General features: G+C 47.3%; 1 protein-coding gene across 1 annotated transcript; it reads right to left on the bottom strand.

Moving 5' to 3' along the window:
• Positions 1–392: 392 nt before the first annotated feature.
• Positions 393–17,605, bottom strand: LOC107393875 (calpain-2 catalytic subunit). Its single transcript, XM_015972488.3, has 21 exons — positions 16,830–17,605; positions 15,745–15,814; positions 11,584–11,702; positions 11,255–11,388; positions 11,006–11,174; positions 10,787–10,870; positions 10,626–10,711; positions 8,963–9,028; positions 8,723–8,883; positions 8,256–8,425; positions 8,165–8,176; positions 6,110–6,321; positions 5,809–5,845; positions 3,829–3,894; positions 3,629–3,686; positions 3,492–3,556; positions 3,245–3,313; positions 3,077–3,155; positions 819–935; positions 637–695; positions 393–558 (listed from the first exon to the last, which is right to left on the bottom strand). The coding sequence occupies exons 1-21, from the start codon at positions 17,064–17,066 to the stop codon at positions 535–537; spliced, it is 2,094 nt and encodes a 697-aa protein (XP_015827974.3). The 5' UTR covers positions 17,067–17,605; the 3' UTR covers positions 393–534.
• Positions 17,606–17,633: the final 28 nt, after the last annotated feature.

Genomic DNA, 17,633 nt, shown 5'->3' with positions numbered 1-17,633 from the left:
TCCTTCCCCGCCAGCGAGGTGACGTTCCTTGTCCCAAAAACCAGTTTCCTTGTCCGGGGATCGGACCGCCAAGGCTCCCGCCTCGGTCTGCCACCCGATCCACACTGCACCGGACCCTTCATGCTCCTCCTGCGGGTGGTGGGTCCACAGTTGGATGAGCCCATGTATCCGGTTCGGGCTGGGCCCGGCCGGGCCCCATGGGCGAAAACCTGGCCACCAGGCGCTCGCTCACGGGCCCCAACCCCAGGCCTGGCTCCAGGGTGGAACCCCGGTAACCCTCCGGGCCGGGTACTTCGACTCTGATCGTAAATCCATGAAAGATCCTGTGAACCGTTCTTTGTCTAGACTCCCTAATAACTAATAATATGGACATGATAAGACGGAGACACCAGGACATTTTAAGACAGGTTTATTGAGTTTAGGGAATAGTCCTTCGTGGTTCTGAGAACAAACATAGAAAAGTAAAGCTGTGATGAATATGAGCGGTCGCTGCAAACAGCTGGAGAATGCCCTGCAGCACAGAGGAGGTCCACTTCAGATCATGGCAAAGGTCAACCACTGCAGGAGGACAGAAAAACAGAATCAGATCCTGGGCTCAGAGTCTGGGACAACCTGTTGGTGAGTTTCTGTCCTCACCTGCTGGAAGTCCAGCTCAATGCTGCCGCTGCTGTTTGTGTCGAGTTTGTAAAAGATCCCTGAGGAGGAAGGGAAGCGCAGTCATGATGATGAAGGTCAAAAACGTCATGGTTTACACAGCTGAGGGAAACCACAGTCTAGCCTAAAGAGTCAACCGGGCCTGGTTCTGTTAGAAAACTCACTGAACATCAGCTCCATCCTCATCAGACAGCTGACGAAGTTGTCAAAGTCGATGGTCATGTCGGGGTCGGAGTAGCGGGCCACCAGCTGCTGGTAGATGGTGTTGTTGAGGCTGAAACCTGCAGGGGAACAACAGCACAAGCTAGCTCAGGTTTCACCATCATTTATCAGCTCCTCTTGTTCAGATGTGGAACAAAAGTAATCTAACGTCTTCCTTTTCTCAGAGGTCGAAATCTGTGAATTTGTTGTACACAAAAACCCGAACCCATGTCTAGAGTTCAGCACAGATCTGATCTTCAGAATAAAATTAGCTGATTCAGCCAGAAATAAAGAGAAATCTGAGCTAGTCTGAAAGACGAACTTTGACCTCTCCATGGCAAGTATCACCCCTATTGACTGACAAGATGCCACACACAGAAAAGAGCCAAATAAACAAAAACACAAAGAAAAATAAATCACAAAATGGTTCTGTTCAATCCGACTGACCCAGTCCGACTGACCCAGTCCGACTGGGTCAGTCGGACTGGGTCCAAACTAACAGAACAAAGAAGGTGACATACCGTCTCCATCAGTCAGCTGCAGCAGCACAAAGACACAAACACTGGTTAGTTCTCACACACGCACGCACACACGCATGCATGCACGCACACACACACTTACTTTTCTATCATAGTAAGGACCCTACATTGAATTCCATTCATTTTTGTGACTCATTCATGCCTAACCTATACCCCAATCCTAACTATAACCAATACTGATCTACTCCTAACCCTAACCTTAACTAAAACTTCATTCACACCAGACCTATAACTGGTATAGCAAGCTTCTGGTAAGCTTCTAAAAAAAAGTAAGGTCTAAAAAAAATGTCCTCACTTTGAAAAATGTCCTCACATTGTAGGGAAAATGGTCTAAATGGTCCTCAGTATGTAGTGTGTACAAGAACACACACACACACACACACACACACACACACACACACCTCAGAGGTGAGTCAGAACACGAACCAACGCCCAGAGACCCAATCAGATGATTCCGATCCAAACAGGAAGTCAGACATCCCAACATTCCTCTTCTCTATTCAGTGATGGTTATTCCAGAACCTAAGATGTGGTTCAGGTGGACCCAGAACTGAGTCCATCTCAGAACCAATGGTGCTCGATGAACACACACACTGATCGAGTCAACTGGAGCAGAACCACGGTACCACCGGTCAGTAAACGAAGTGAATATTTATTAGAACCACTCCTGGACGGTGACTCATCTCAAGGGTGTTCCCATGGAGATCAGCACACCCTTCAGCCAATCACACAGGTGATTCTCATTCTTGGCTGTGTGGAGGTCCAAAACATCTAACATCAACACAACAGAAACCTCCAGAAGGAACCAGGACCCTCCTCTTTCACGTCCGTCAGGTGTTCCTGCTAATCAGTTCCTGCTGACATGTTCTTGTGATGCATTGTGGGTAGCCTACAGCATCAACAGTTGAAATGTTGCACAAGACAAAACGCTGTCAGGAGAAGCAGAGAGCCGGTTCTCCTCCTGAGGATGTGTCTGGAGGGTCCACCAGACTCACAGGTTACCTTGGGTAGGGGTTAGCTGGGATTAACTGGAAATACTGGTGGTTAACTGGGAAAAGCAGAGGTTTTCTGTGATTAGTGAGGTTATTTTGGATTAGGGGATTTTAACTGAGAGTATCAGGGGTTATCTGGGATTAGCAGGAATAAATGTACCTTTCCGAGTCAAAGGACTCCAAGTGCTTTACACTACATTCATCCGTTCACACAAAGATGGCGATGAGCTACACTCGCTAATCACTATCGGGATTAGCTGGGACTAACTGGGATTATCTTGGGTCATATGGCATTAGTGGAGGTTGGCTGCCTGGGACTAACTAGGATTGGTGAGAACAACTGGGATTAGTGTTGGTTGTCTGAGAAAGAGAAGACTAACAGCAGGTATGAAGTAAAACAACAAAGATTCCAGTAAACAACTGCTCCAGGTGTTTTTACGCCACTTACAGACAGAAACCACCTCCATTAGTGCCGCTCTTCGAGTTTGCTTAAGACAGGAAACAGGAAGTGGGATGTGAACAGCAAAAGAGGAAATTCAGACTAGCCGTCTGTGGCGCCACCACCAAACCAACTTCAACACCCAGCTCACTCGATGCCTCATTCAACTGCTGATCAGCTGACAGAAGTGAGTAAGCTTCTGCACATGCTCAGTTCAGTTAGAGAAGACTGATGGTCCAACTCCAACTGACCTGCATCTTTTAAAGCCACTCTCATCTCCGGAGTGCTCATCGTCCCCGAGTTGTCCGAGTCGTTCTTCTTATAGATCGACTGAGTGGGCAAAAAAACAAACAAGCAAACTCAGATTCACTGAAATTTGCATAAATATTGCAAATCACAGGTCAAAGGTCAGCGCTCACCAGGTAATTCTGCACCTTCTTCCAGAGTGTGGCGAACTCTCCAAGGCCAAGTTTTCCATTACCGCTGTCCTGCTGCAGGTTAAAGATCACTCAGCTGTTCCTCGGCTAAACGGGCTGATTACAGCAAACTAATCAGCAGATATGCTTTACATGTTTAGTAAACATGGAGTCAGGTGACCTGCCCTTAAGGTCGGCTGAGCAGAGTCCACAAACACACACACAGAAGAGATGTTGTGGTTAAAGATACGTCCATCAGGTTCACCATGACCCTGCAGGTGTCCAGGCTGAATCCGTCCGTTTTGATGTCAGTTCCTGTTTACAACAAGGGAGGTCAAAACTACAGCGGATCACGTGCAACGTACGCAGGTTCAAGCTTCAGCTTACGTTTGGAAACAATCTTGTTCATGATGGTCTGCAGCTCACTTGCAGAGATCTCCATGTCCTGAAAAAGAGGCAGGGACTCAGCAATATCAGGTAAAGATGTGTCTCGGGTAAAAATGTCTTTCAGGCGGAGCTACAGCAGGTGTCACAGGAAGCATGCTGAACTCTGTTGTGTTACTGAGAAGTTGTGAATACAAACTTACAGGTCCGGCAAGTTTAGTAAACAGATTTTTGAATCCTGAATCCACATCCTGGTCTGAAACCAAGTCCTGGACAGACACAAAGACCAGGAAAACATCATCAATATTCCTGTGGAAAAACTACAAAAGCTGAAAGTGGACAAAAGGCTTCATGTCTAACTCCTCAATAAACAATTTCCAACCATTTTATAAATGAAACGTGCATTTTAAATGGAAGTCATTTTTTTTTACTGCTAAAAGTGAGACAATGGCAATTTTTCAGGTTTTTTACTTAATGATCGTCTGTTTTGAATTTCTCTAAAATGAAGAAAAATAAATAAATAAATAAAAATCAGACAAATTTGAATTTCACAAAATTACCAAAGTTTTACAAATGTTGGAACAGAGATGCAAGAAAAATGATCAGATATGTAATTAGACCAATAAGGCAACATATTGTCTGTCAGCTGTTAGCTTAAACATGCTAAACACCACAACATCTCAATTTACAGCTGGAACTTGCTAACTAACAGCTACCCTGTAGACACAGCTACCCTAGGACACATTGCTGGAGAAAATTTGCTGCTATCAGGGTTAGCTGGGACTAATTGGGATTAGCACCGGTCATTTAGTGGAGATTGGCTAGGACTAACTTGGACTGGCAGAGATAAAATGGGAATAACTCGGGATTAGCGTTGGTTGTCTGAGAAAGACTAACAGCAGGTATGAAGTAGCCTGGCAAGCCAGATTAAATATTATTATTTTAAAACTTTGCAAAGTCTAGGTCACTAGGCTAGGTATGAATTAAACTACACAAAGATTCTGACAACATGTCCTGTAAACATCTGCTCCAGATGTTTTTACATGCTAACAGCTAGAACATGTTACCTTACAGCTGGAAAACACCAAGTAGCTGGAACATGCTAACTAACAGCTGTAACATGCATCAGCCAGAACAGGCTACCTTAGATCTGGAACACGCTACCTTACAGCTGGAGCTAACTAACAACTAGAACATGCTAACCTACAGCTGTAAAATGCTAACTGACGGCCAGAACATGCTAATTAACGCCTGGAACATGTACCTTACACCTAGAACATGCTACCTTACAGCTGGGACATGCTAACTAACAACTAGAACATGCTAACCTACAGCTGTAAAATGCTTACTGACAGCCAGAACATGGGAACAGCTGGAACATGCATCAGCTAGAACATGCTACCTAACAGATAGAACAAGCTAACTAACAGCTAGAACATGTTAACCTATAGCTGTAACATACTGAGAGCCAGAACACACTAACCTATAGCTGGAACAGGCTAACTAACAGCTGGAACACTAACTTATAGCTGGAACAGGCTAACTAACAGCTGGAACACACTAACAGCTGGAACATGCTAACTAACAGCTGGAACACGCTAACTTATAGCTGGAACAGGCTAACTAACAGCTGGAACACACTAACAGCTGGAACACGCTAACTACCAGCTGGAACACACTAAATTATAGCTGGAACAGGCTAACTAACAGCTGGCACATGGCAACTAACAGCTGGAACACGCTAACTTATAGCTGGAACACGCTAACTTATAGCTGGAACAGGCTAACTAACAGCTGGAACACACTAACAGCTGGAACAGGCTAACTAACAGCTGGAACATGCCAACTAACAGCTGGAACACGCTAGCTTATAGCTGGAACAGGCTAACTAACAGCTGGAACACACTAACAGCTGGAACAGGCTAACTAACAGCTGGAACAGGCTAACTAACAGCTGGAACACGCTAACTAACAGCTGGAACACACTAACAGCTGGAACACGCTAACAGCTGGAACACGCTAACTAACAGCTGGAACACACTAACTAACAGCTGGAACACGCTAAATAACAGCTGGAACACACTAACAGCTGGAACACGCTAACTAACAGCTGGAACACACAAAAAGCTGGAACACGCTAACTAACAGCTGGAACATGCTACCTCCCACCAGAGTTCTCTCACCTCAGTAAGGGTGGCGCTGACCGGGTCATCACAGGGCCTGATGAAACACAAAGTTCCATAAATATCAGAAAACTAAAGCTTCAGTAATTTTCCGTCTCTGATGACTTCTTTATATCAAATCCACTCACCTCCTCTGCCTCGCTCACTGAGGCTCTGAAAGAGTTCTTTCAGAGCCGCTTGAGGAGCCACAGAGAGACTAGTGTGAATTTACCAGAGGAATCTTAAACACCTCACCCGAGAACACCGATGGTCCTATTGGACCTTCCCCACAAACCCCAGAACCAGTGTTTGCAGTTCTTACACAGTCTCAGCCTGCTTCTCAGAGAACACTCTGATGCAGAAATCTCCATTTAGGTGTGGGTCGAAGGTTGATGGAACAATCAGGTACTCGCCAGGTGGCAGCTTGAAGCGATTGCTGACCTCTCGCAGGTTGATGAAGGTTTCTGATCTGGCCTTTTGAGCATGGGACAGGAAGAAGTTCTTATCCAGGTGGACGTCTCTCTGTCCGTGAAACTGCAGGCAAACAGTTGGGTCAATTCTTGCCATACTAAAGCTACCGATTCACAAAATTAATTGAATGACATGACAAAGTCTTTGAAAGTAAAATAAAAAAGGACTAGATGGCCCTTTAGCAGACCTATCAACTACCTGTACAGGTGAGCAGGTTTTTCAGCCAATAAGCATGGCTTTTACACCGGGCAAATTAGAGTGAAACTTTCTGTTTCGGAAACCCTCTGAAGGACCTGGAGGTCCACTGAGGCTGGACAGTAATGTCCCATATGGTCTCAGTTCATGGTGACCTTGAATCACAACATTCTCTGTAGGTTAACGATTGTACGTTGCTTTGGATAAATGCGTCTGCCAAATAAACATAAACATCACCTCATGATGGATGAGACCACTTCCTTTATTCAGAACAAGAAACAGCCATTTAACCAGAAGGTTCTATTTGAAATATCCCCTGTAGCTCACATGAAGAACACACCTGGATTTTTGCCTGTCTACATGAAGCATACACCCGAGTTATCACCTGTCAACATTTCAATTTTCCTGTTAAACCAGAAGCCAGAATGTCTATTTTGATCCATTAATTAGGCTCCGCCCACCAGCCGTTCAGAAACGCCTCAAGACGAGAACTCAGTCACCACCATTATTGTTGAGGTCAAGAGAAGGACCTGCTCAGCCAGAGACACCCGGAACCTGAACCTAATGACCCTTAAGGGCGAGGCAGCATGGTGGGTGAAGAGTCTGCTCAAAGGCACAAGGGAAGATTGACTAGGAATGAGCTGGGATTGAACCAGCAACCCTCTAATTATGGTAAATGGCCTGTATTTGTATAGCGTCTTCTTAGGGTTATACAACCCCCCAAAGCCCTTCACAACAGCAGGGGCAGCGTTAGGCCCGGCTACTTGGGCTGAAGCCTCGGATCTAAATCGCGGAAGTAACATGCAGTACCAAAGTCCAGCAGAGAGGGAGCAGCTGGCAGTAGTTTGTATACAGCCTGCCTGAGCCTCCACCACTGAAGAAGAAGCCCTTCAGCAGCCGGCTTCTTCTACACTCTCTGCCTGAAACGCATGAGTGAAGATGGACATAAGGACGTTTTTTAGACCAAAAGTACGGCGACAGAACCCCAGCTTTGATGAGACTGGTGTTGACTCAGGTTTGTGAGTCTTATTTGAAAATATTTGTTGTGCTGCTGGTTTGCCTAAAGTTAGCTTACTATCAGGTAACGTTGTTGGAGAAAGAACGGGAATATTTACTATCATCTCACACTAAACACTAACAGGAACAATACTCTGCCCTGAATATACTTAATATGTAGCTTCAGATTAAAGATTATGTGGTACAAGACATATATGATGTTGACTAGTGCGTCACATGTGTGTGTGTGTGTGTGTGTGTGTGTGTGTGTGTGTGTGTGTGTGTGTGTGTGTTAAGCCCCGGATCTTCTTCAGTCCTAAATCCGCCCCTGCACAACAGTCATTCACCCATTCACATGCTAGCGGGAATGAGCTAGGATGTAGCAGCAGCTGCCCTGGGGCGCGCTGACAGAGGCGAGGCCGGCCATACACTGGTAACACTGGTCTCCGACCACCACCAGCAGGCAAGGCGGGTTAAGTGTCTTGCCCAAGGACACAACAGCAGCATTCGCTGGCTGGAGCCAGGAATGAAGCTGCAACCTTCCGATTACTCGACAACCCGCTCCACCTCCTGAGCTACTGCTGATTACTGGATGATCCTCTATCTGCTGAGCCACTTCTGCCCAGTTTCGACAGCTGACTAGAACGTCGTTGTGTTTTAATGCCTCCACACCTCCTGGGTGGGCGGGACTTTCTTCTGAGGCGTCTGGACTCACCTGCTGTGGAACCTGAAATGAAAAGGAAAGTAGAGGTTAAAGGTCAGATTCAGGCTGGAACCAGGAATGACCTTAAAGTTAACATTCAGACCTCGTAGATGGCAAAGCCGATGGTGTGCATGTCCTCGCCCTGTTTGCGCAGACGCCTGCGGTTCTTCTGGATCAGACCAACCACAAAGCTGCAGCCCACCTCACCATCATCAGGGTCATCATCTTCCTCATCCAGCTTGATCACAAACTGCGGGTTCATCCAGAAGGTGTCTGAAAAAACAACAGCTTCTTGTTGCATCAGGAGGTTTACCTGAAGCACCACCTCTGTTTCAACTGCTGTAAGTCCTTCTCAGGACCATCTTGTCTTCTACAAGGCTGCTGCTGATCAACAGAACTGCTTCTCAGCAGCAGCCCATGTAGAGCCCGCAGCTAGAAGGGGCATCAAGTTTACATACAGTTCTCCATTATTTTTTGTCCACCTTCCAAACATAAATGTTAAAACCCCAATAAGGATGGACAAGACCACGAGGACCACAGCTACTATAGTCTGAGCAGTGTGGTACCAACATGGGTTGTTCCTGCAGCCTCCAGCGGTGGAGCCTCTCCTCCAGGTGCCATCAAACTTGCTGATACTCCAGTGCTTGACGGAGTCATCTTCAATAGTGTCGGGGGTCAGAGTGCACACTTCAACACGAGAGTAGTTGCGCAGAAACTCATTGAAGGACATCCTGTGGAGCCAGGAAAAGAGACAAACTCAGTCTGACCTCATAATACCTCACAATTGTTCTTGTAATGAGCCAGACTCACCAGAACTCTCCGTCCTCTGCGTTGGCATGTGGACAGTCACCTGTAACGTAGCTCCACTCAGATGACCTACAGGAAAAAGAAGAGTTGTGCATCAACACGAAGAACCTTCAAAGGTTTGGACTCGGACACGCGTGCATCGTGATGTCAGACAGCGAACTGGTGTCTACACTGGTTCTGTTAGATCTTAATGCAGCGTTTGATCCAGTTGGAAAATAATAATCTGCTCCAGAGGTTTGAAGACGATGGGATTAAGGGAGCAGCCCTAAACTGGTTTAAATCCCATTTATCTGATAGATTCTAGTTTGTTCATGTTATTAAAGAATCTTCTTCCACTGGAGTCAGTCATGGAGTTCCACGGGGTTTGGTTCAATCAAATCAATCAAATTTTATTTGTAGAGTACCTTCTACATAGCCTAGTGAACTAGACCAAATTCTTGCTTTGCAAAGAATGGTCTAGGCACGCTCCATTGGAACCTCAGCAGCTCCTACCAGGACTCTGGCTGGCCAATCACAGCTCTCTAGAGGGGTTTCAAACACATAAAGAGCTGTGATTGGTCCATAATGGTGGGCCAATCATAGTGCTCTATCTGCTTAGTGAACAAATCACAGAGCTTTATCCACTTTGTGGGCCAATCAGGGCACTCTATATGCCTGGTGGGTGGGATGATGCAACAGAGTGAAACAAGAGTATGTCACATTTATTGTCCAGTAGCATGCGGAGAAAGACAACGGTAGAACCCGCCCCACAACCGAGAGCCGTCAATGGAGCATGGCCAGACTAAATAATATATTTATTTAGTCTGGCTTGCCAGGCTACCTTCTACAACATTATCCGAAGCCCAAGGTGCTGAACAACATCATTAAAAGAAAAACATTCTCAATACATGGGCATAAAAGCAGGATAAAAACATAAAATCGTAAAATAGCAAGCAAACAGCATTACAGATAAGAGATATTGGAATAAGACCAATCGATAAAAAAAAAAAAAAAAGTCGGACAAAATAAAATCAAGCATCCGGTTTAAAAAGAAGAATAGTTAAAACCATAATGTTAGGGCAATTCAAGTGACCCTAGCGCTGAAACGCAATCAAATAAAAATGAGTCTTTAAACGAGACTTAAAGACTTGAAGGGATGGTGCCTGCCTAATGCTCAGTGGCAATTCGTTCCACAGAGTTGGAGCCAAAATAGAAAAAGCACGACAACCCCTCGATCGAGATTTCGACCGGGGGACCACCAGAAGTTCCTGCTCGGCTGAGCGAAGAGACCGAGATGGAGCATACCTGTTCAAAAGCGCAGTAATGTACGAGGGGGCACTGCCCTGGAGGGCCTTATAAACGAGAGTTAAGATTTTAAACTTAGCTCGATATTTTACCGGGAGCCAGTGCAGAGCAGTCAGCACTGGGGTAATGTGCTCTCGGGTTCTTGGACCCGTACTCTTTACTTTATAAAAGCTTCCATTAGGTCAGTTTACTGACCATCACTAGATATGTTTGCATTCTGATGATGATCAGTTCTATTTGTACGTACGAACAGACGATACAATCCGTTAACCAGGCTTTTTATAAAATGATACCATGAAAAACTGATTAAAGTTGAAACCGTTTTGTTCAGAATTTGTGTTGGATGTGTGTCATCCTGCAGCTCAGTGTTGTGCTTGGTTACCCATCGCTCCAGGCTCCAGTCCACTCCACCTGACCCCAGGGGTTCCTCATCCTCACCAGCTTCTCCTGACGGCCGCGGTAATTCACCTGGAGGCAGAAGACAGCAGCATGTTTTACCCCGTCGTGGTTTCACAGAGCCTCAGGTTCAGGAGCTCCCCTTACCTCCACTGCACCAGTCAGTGAGTAGGCATGGCCTTTCACCAGCTTCTGGCGAGTCACAGCCTCCGAGTCTGCAGCACTCGTGATCTGCAGCGGTACAAAAACACGTTTCTCAAGGATCAACTAAACCACACGAACCTGCTTCTCGCAGATTCCTCCACGCGGACGAGGTGATGTGTTATTTCTGAGACACACCTGAAACTAAATACTTAATGAACTCACATCGATGGAGCAGCCCAGCAGTGCTCCAGCCTCCAGTGCCTTCTTGATGACCTGAAACAAGTTTGATGGTGGTTGTCTCAGATCAAAGTTCTCAGCAATGCCTCCAGTGAAATCCTCAAATCCCTCAGTGGTGGAACCGCCGGACAGCGCCTCATAGCAGCCATTAACTCTGCAAACACATGGCACCATGTCACAGCCCAAACCTAGTTAGGAGTAAAGTTGTTGGAAGGTTCTGCACGACGTTCTCACTTAGCGTAGGCTTTCTCCAGCAGGGCGCTCCAGAACTCCCTCCCCTCTGCTGAGTGGACGAACAACAACTCTCCGTCTTTGACCGGCAGACGGTCATCGATTACCACGTCCACCCACTCCCCAAACTGCCAGAACTGCAGACGAACAGACAGAAACCTGAAACACCACACACACGTCCTACAGATAGAACCGTTAAATACTGCATCGATCAGGCACCCAATGCCAAAAAGGCCACATGATTGGTAACACCTAAATGATATCTGTTAGGGGTTCTTGATTAACTGACTGATGTCACATGTAGGAATGATGAGTGCTAGAACACCCGTTACCTGGAAGTGAAAGATTCCTGCGTAGTTCTGACCAAAGCTCTGGTCCTGGGGAACGACTCGGGCCATCACAAACTCGTTCAAGGTCAGAGAAGCGATGGCAGCCAGCAGCCAGCAGTCACCTGGAGAACATGAACCACTGTTACTCTGGGTTTCATCTTCCTCCTACCATCTGTTGGGTAATTTTATCAATCCAAGACAGTGGCGTGTCCAGATCTTTTAAAATGGGGTGGCCCAGGTGAGGCACAACTTTGTGCATGGGTGGCACCAATGGTTATGCTTTTTTTTTGCTTCACCCCCAAGCCTTTGTGGACAATGAAAAGCCTATTTAAAGGTAAATTAGTGTGGTGGCACCTGGGGTGGCCAATCAGATTCCAAGGGTGGCATGTGCTACCCCAGGCCACTCCCTGGACACGCCCCTGATCCAAGATTACCTCAGGGAAAGTTTAAAGCACAGGGGTTATAGTAATCAATCAATCAATCAACACCAATACCAATCATAAACAATCAATTTAGACTTTGCAAAGTGGAGAGGAAATGAATACACACCAAGCTCGGGTCTCAGTTCACTCTCATCAGGCTTCCGGCAGCATTTATTAAGCACACACACACACACACACATTTTGACATTCCTTAGACTCTCAGGCATAAAGCTGTAAAAGGGAGTCTAAACTTTCTCCAGGTGCACCCTAAGGCCTAGTCCACACGTAGCCGGGTTTGTTAAAAACGAATATCCGCCCCTCCAAAAACTTGCATCCACACCACCTCGTTTAAACAAAAACTCTGTCCACACGTACCCGGATAAATACGTTGTTAAGGACATGCCAGACCTGTAGGCGGCAGTACTTCCCCCGTTCTTAACCTCGTCCTTCGTCTGTGGTCTTCCGCAAGGAGCAGTAATTCCGCTTGCAAAAACAAACAAGCAGAAAGCGCTTGGACAATTGATAAAGCGAGCGCAGCTCTGAGGGCATCCATGATGTCGGCTAGTGTAAACACAGGTCGCACACGTGATGTCAGCAGTTTTTTGTCGCGGAAAGTGACGTTGCGGACCTTAAAACTCTGGTTTTGTCCGTCCACACACAGACACCCAAAACGGAGAAAACGCAGATCTTCACTTTGGCCGGAGTTTTTAAAAAACTCCGTTTTCGTGTGAAAAAGATCCGTTTTCGTGTGGATGACAGGCCAAAGCGTAGAAAAATATCTACGATTTGGCAGATCCCCGGCTACATGTGGACAGGGCCCTTGCTAGACTTTTCTCAAGGGAGTTTTACTGAAAGGTCGGTGCCGAGGCAAGGTCATCCTCCTCGTAAAATCCACTCCTCCCTGTAAGACCTACTGGAGCCTGGTATCCATCGACAGAATGAAAAGGATGAAGCTACGTTCAATAAAACACCAGATGTTTAACAGTCAAGACATTAACATTAGTTCAATAATAATAATAATAATAATAATAATATCAGTTTTTATCTAACACCATCTAATGCCCCTACATCAGTGATACCCAACTCCCTTCTGCGAGGGCCGGCATCCAGCATGTTTCACTGTTTTCCCGGCTTCAACACACCTGATTTCAATTAGCAGGTAATGAACAGGTTTCGGCAGAGCGTGATGGGCTGCTGAACAGGTGAATCAAGTGTGCTGGATTAGGGAAACAATTAAAACACGCTGGATACTGGGCCTCGGGGAAAAGAGTTGGGGATCACTATCCTATAGTCCTGGGCTGTGGTTCTCAATCCTGGTCCTGGAGGGCTGGTATTCAGCACATTTTAGTTGTTTCTCTGCTCCAACACACTTTATTCAGTGAATGACCTGTTCAGCACCTGTTCAGCAGCTCATCGGGCTCTGCTGGTTGAAATCCAGTGTGTTGATGCAGGGCTACAACTAGAACACGCTGAATACATGCCCTCCAGGGCCAGGAGTGAGGAGCACTGCTCTGTTGCCCCGACAGTCTAGTGATCCCTATATTCTAATGCCCCTATAGTCTAGTTCAGGGATAGGCAACCCTGGTCCTAGAGAGCTGCATGTGTTCCAGCCACGCATGAACTTGCAGCTTCTAATTGGCTGAACACACCTGATCCAGGTAACAACAGCAGGAACAACAAAGATAGTTGGAAAGCAAGCAGGACCAGGGTTGTCTACCGCTGGTCTAGTTCATGGCTATTTAATTCTGGACCTGAGGGTTGGCTACCTGCATGTTTTCTATCTTACCTTTACCAACACACCTGGTTAGTAAACACACCTGGTTAATAAACACACCTGGTTAATAAACACACCTGGTTAGTAAACACACCTGGTTAATAAACACACCTGGTTAGTAAACACACCTGGTTAATAAACACACCTGGTTAGTAAACACACCTGGTTAATAAACACACCTGGTTAGTAAACACACCTGGTTAATAAACACACCTGGTTAGTAAACACACCTGGTTAATAAACACACCTGGTTAGTAAACACACCTGGTTAGTAAACACACCTGGTTAATAAAGCTTCTTTACAAACAAAATTGGTTCTGGAAACTGTGAAAGTTGCATTCTGTGATTTAAATAAAAAACACGACTCTTGCGTTACGTAAGCACATTTTAGAGATTGGGAAACTAGAGCTGGTAAGATGGTGACATGGTGAATTTGAGCTACTTTTAGCCACATTAACAGACTTGTAGATCCTCACACGCACGTGTCCACCAGTCAGCACGTTTCTAGGAAAAGTGTGATTCAAAAAGCAGGAACTGCATGTTTTAAAGGTCTGAACATTACTTTGCATAAGTACTTTTGTTGCTTAGCTTACGTAGAGTTTTAGTAAACATTCTCTGAAGAAGTGACTCTTAACTCAGGTGTGTTGGAGCAGGACAACAGCTGACACATGCAGGTAGAGGCCCTCCATGGCCAGGCTTTAGTAGATCTGATCTACAGGGCCTTACAGAGGTGGAATCTGGACCACACGAGGAACCGTGTCTGAACTGGTCCTGAAAACCACAACCATGCAGAGATGCTGTGTTGCAGGAGGAGGTCTCACTCTGCAGCCAAAAATCCTCCAACAACTGAAAACAAACTTTAGCACAAAGTTCCACAGAGAGGGAGTCAGATGTCTGATGTGGGTTCTGTCGGCATGACGATGAGTCACAGCACTTGCAAGGGCGTGTGTGTGTGTGTGTGTGTGTGTGTGAGAGAGAGAGAGAGAGAGAGAGAGAGGGTGTTTCCTCTCTCTCTCTCTCTCTCTAGCAGACGCTTTTTCCAAAGCGACTTACAAGTGATAATCGGCATGTTGCCCTTGAGGCTAACAATAACAACAACAACTTGACATCAGTAATGGAGAGGAAGGAACAAGGAGTGGACGGTAGAGGGGGGACGGGTGCAGGGAGGGTGCTAGTTTAGAAGATGCTCTCTGAAGAGCAGGGTCTTCAGGAGTCTCTCTCTCATCCCCTAACAATAGCTGCAGGCCCCTTCCTGCTGTTCCTTCCTGACAGCCAATCAGAGTGCAGCATGGCAGCGCCCTCTAATTACAGCTGATCCTAGTTCAGCTGCTTCGTCTTAAAACTGTGAAAAAAAAAACTATGAACTGAGTCATGAAACACCCACACACGAACAGCGTGAGTCAGGGAGGGCCTGGCCCAACAGCGAAACACGCACGCACGCACACGCGCACACACACACACACACACACACACACACACACACACACACACACACACACGTGTGTGTTTTAGAGAGAGACAGACAGGACAGCAGCAGGGACATCTGATCCTAGATCAGGTCTTTAGACTCTACCTGGGTGGGTGTATGATGAACAAACCAGGTTTATGAGCCTGGAACTGGTTTATGAAGTTATCCAACCGGTCTGTTTGGGTTTTTCTAAACTGGTTCTGATGATGTATGGATTCTAAACCATGCTGGATCACAAACAGCACTGCTGATCGTCCCTCACGTCTCCTTTCTAATGCTGGACCTGGTGTACCGTCTGCTGTTCGTCGACCCAAATGGACTCAGGTCCCTCTGGGCTGTCTGAACCAGTTCCAGGCCCTGGTGCAGTTATACTGGGACTGACTGAAGCTAGATCTCAGTTCGGATCAAAACTAGATGACTGATTTAACTCTGTGACCTCTGACCTCACCTGTGACCTGACTCTGTGCTGCATTCAGAGACAACCAGGAGAAAACACTCACCCAGAGCCCCCTGACAGATGTCTGTCCGTGTGGCTCCACCCACAATAAACTCCGGTTTGGAGACCAATTCCTAAAGAAGGAGAGAAAGGAAGACTGGTTACCATGACAACTGCTGATTCCCATCAGGTTACACCCGTAGAAGCTGAAACTCAAAAACGTCAGGCCCGTGTGGTGTTGTGGGTCTTTTCCACCAGAACAGAGTCAACTCATCTCAGTGGCTTGAAGCCGTTCCCACCAGGTTCCTGGCCGTTTTATTCAGGCATTCTCACATTCTCACACTGCCGGTGATGTTAAGCTACCACGTAGCCACAGCCTCCCCGGAGCGGCGCTCCAAGTCGACACATAAAAGGGAAGTCGGAGACTGCTGGTCACCGACTGACCGGCAGGGAGGGGTCACTAGTCGCTTCAGAGTTTTCCGCTTGCTTCCCGCAGCGCTTTCTGGGATCAGTCTGATAAAAGAAACCAGACACTGAGCGGAACGCTCAACATCACCATCATGTCCGCCGTTGTTGTGTTTTCCACCGGATCAGATGCAGGCGCCTCCGACCCGGTAGAGCCGTTTCTCACCTGTAATTAAGAAACCACTCAAACTGGTTCAGTTAAGCCAGGCGGACTAGTGGAGATGCAGCATGAGTCAACTCTCGACCTTTGACCCGTGCTCTTTGTCAACTCTCGACCTTTGACCCGTGCTCTTTGATTTTTGTTCTGTCAGGATGGCTGAACCACAGCGGCTGGTTCAGTTCAGAAACATGAATGGACTCATCTCCAAGTCCTTCAAACCCCGTTAGAATGGTCCGGTGGGACCAGAACTGGGTTTCGGGGTCATTTGTTGATGGGCCAGCTCTTCCTGGTAGGGTGTGGACCCTGTGTGAGCTCTAGAAGCAAAGGGGAGAAAAAGCCTGACAGGTATGAGGTAGGCCACCAGGTTTTCTGAGGGGGAGGTGGGGGGGCTGACCCCACCTGGATCAGAACCTTCAAGTTAGCGTTAGAGATGCAAGAGAGCGACCCTGGGCCTTCAGCAGAGAGGGGCTGCACACCAGCAGCAGCCACACCCACCCCTCTCCCGGTTCCGGCTCGGTTCTTACCGTGGGTCTCTTCCAGGTCACTCCGCGGGTCTTGTAGGAGCTGCTGCCCAGTTCTTTGAAGCCCAGAGATTCGGGTGCGGCGGGGAACATCGGGTCGGAGAAGAGCTGCCCGTTGTCCAGGCACTGGGCTCGCAGGGCCTCGAAGTTCTGGTTCAGGTACCGAACCGCGTTGGCGTTGGTACCGAACCCGGCAGCCATGGCCCGCTTCTTGGCCAGAGTTGACGCCACGCCGGACATGATCTCGCAGAGGTTCCGATCGGAGAGAAAGTCTGAAGTTTGGGAAAAGTTTTGTGTCGAAGTACCGAGCTGCAGTCAGACCTCCGCCCTGGAGAGGAGGAGGAAGAGGAGGGAGGAGGGGCCTCCGAACTGGTACCTCTCCATGGAAACCAGCTGTGCGTCAAAGGCTGCAGCTGTGAGCGCAGCGCGTGCGTGCGAGCGCACCGAGGTCCAGACCCGGGTAGCGCGCAAGGCTGTGCGCACCGCGGTTCGTCCAATCAGTCCACTTCTCTCTCTCTTCCACGCGTGCGCGCACACACTCACCTGCTTCCTCAGATTAAAACCGCTATCTCTGATAGTTAAAATAAATAATTTATGTTTAAAATCACTTCATCCTCGCTGCTGTCTCCACCAGGGTAGGGGCTTCCTGGACAGCTCTCCTGTCCATCACAGGGACACACACCTTAGAGTCTCCATGTAACCTAACATGCACGTTTTGGTCTGTGGGAGGAACACATGCCCACAACCGGGATTCAAACCTGCAACTTCCTGTTCTCTAATTGCCCCTCTGGATCAGAACCCGTCCTC

The sequence above is a fragment of the Nothobranchius furzeri genome, chromosome 6 (assembly GCF_043380555.1).
Source record: "Nothobranchius furzeri strain GRZ-AD chromosome 6, NfurGRZ-RIMD1, whole genome shotgun sequence".
NCBI classification, from domain to species: Eukaryota; Metazoa; Chordata; class Actinopteri; order Cyprinodontiformes; family Nothobranchiidae; genus Nothobranchius; species Nothobranchius furzeri.
Note: the sequence above shows the minus strand (reverse complement) of the source record. Positions and strands in the feature narration are given on the sequence as shown.

What these genes read in the sequence shown, in the direction of transcription:
- LOC107393875 (XM_015972488.3), bottom strand. Translation starts at nt 17,066, where the DNA reads ATGTCCGGCGTGGCGTCAACTCTGGCCAAGAAGCGGGCCATGGCTGCC. An exon ending in GAACAAGATTGTTTCCAAAC is followed by an intron (nt 3,557 to 3,628) that starts GTAAGCTGAAGC and finishes TGTTGTAAACAG; the next exon opens with GAACTGACATCAAAACGGAC. An exon ending in AGAAGGTGCAGAATTACCTG is followed by an intron (nt 3,156 to 3,244) that starts GTGAGCGCTGAC and finishes TTGCCCACTCAG; the next exon opens with TCGATCTATAAGAAGAACGA.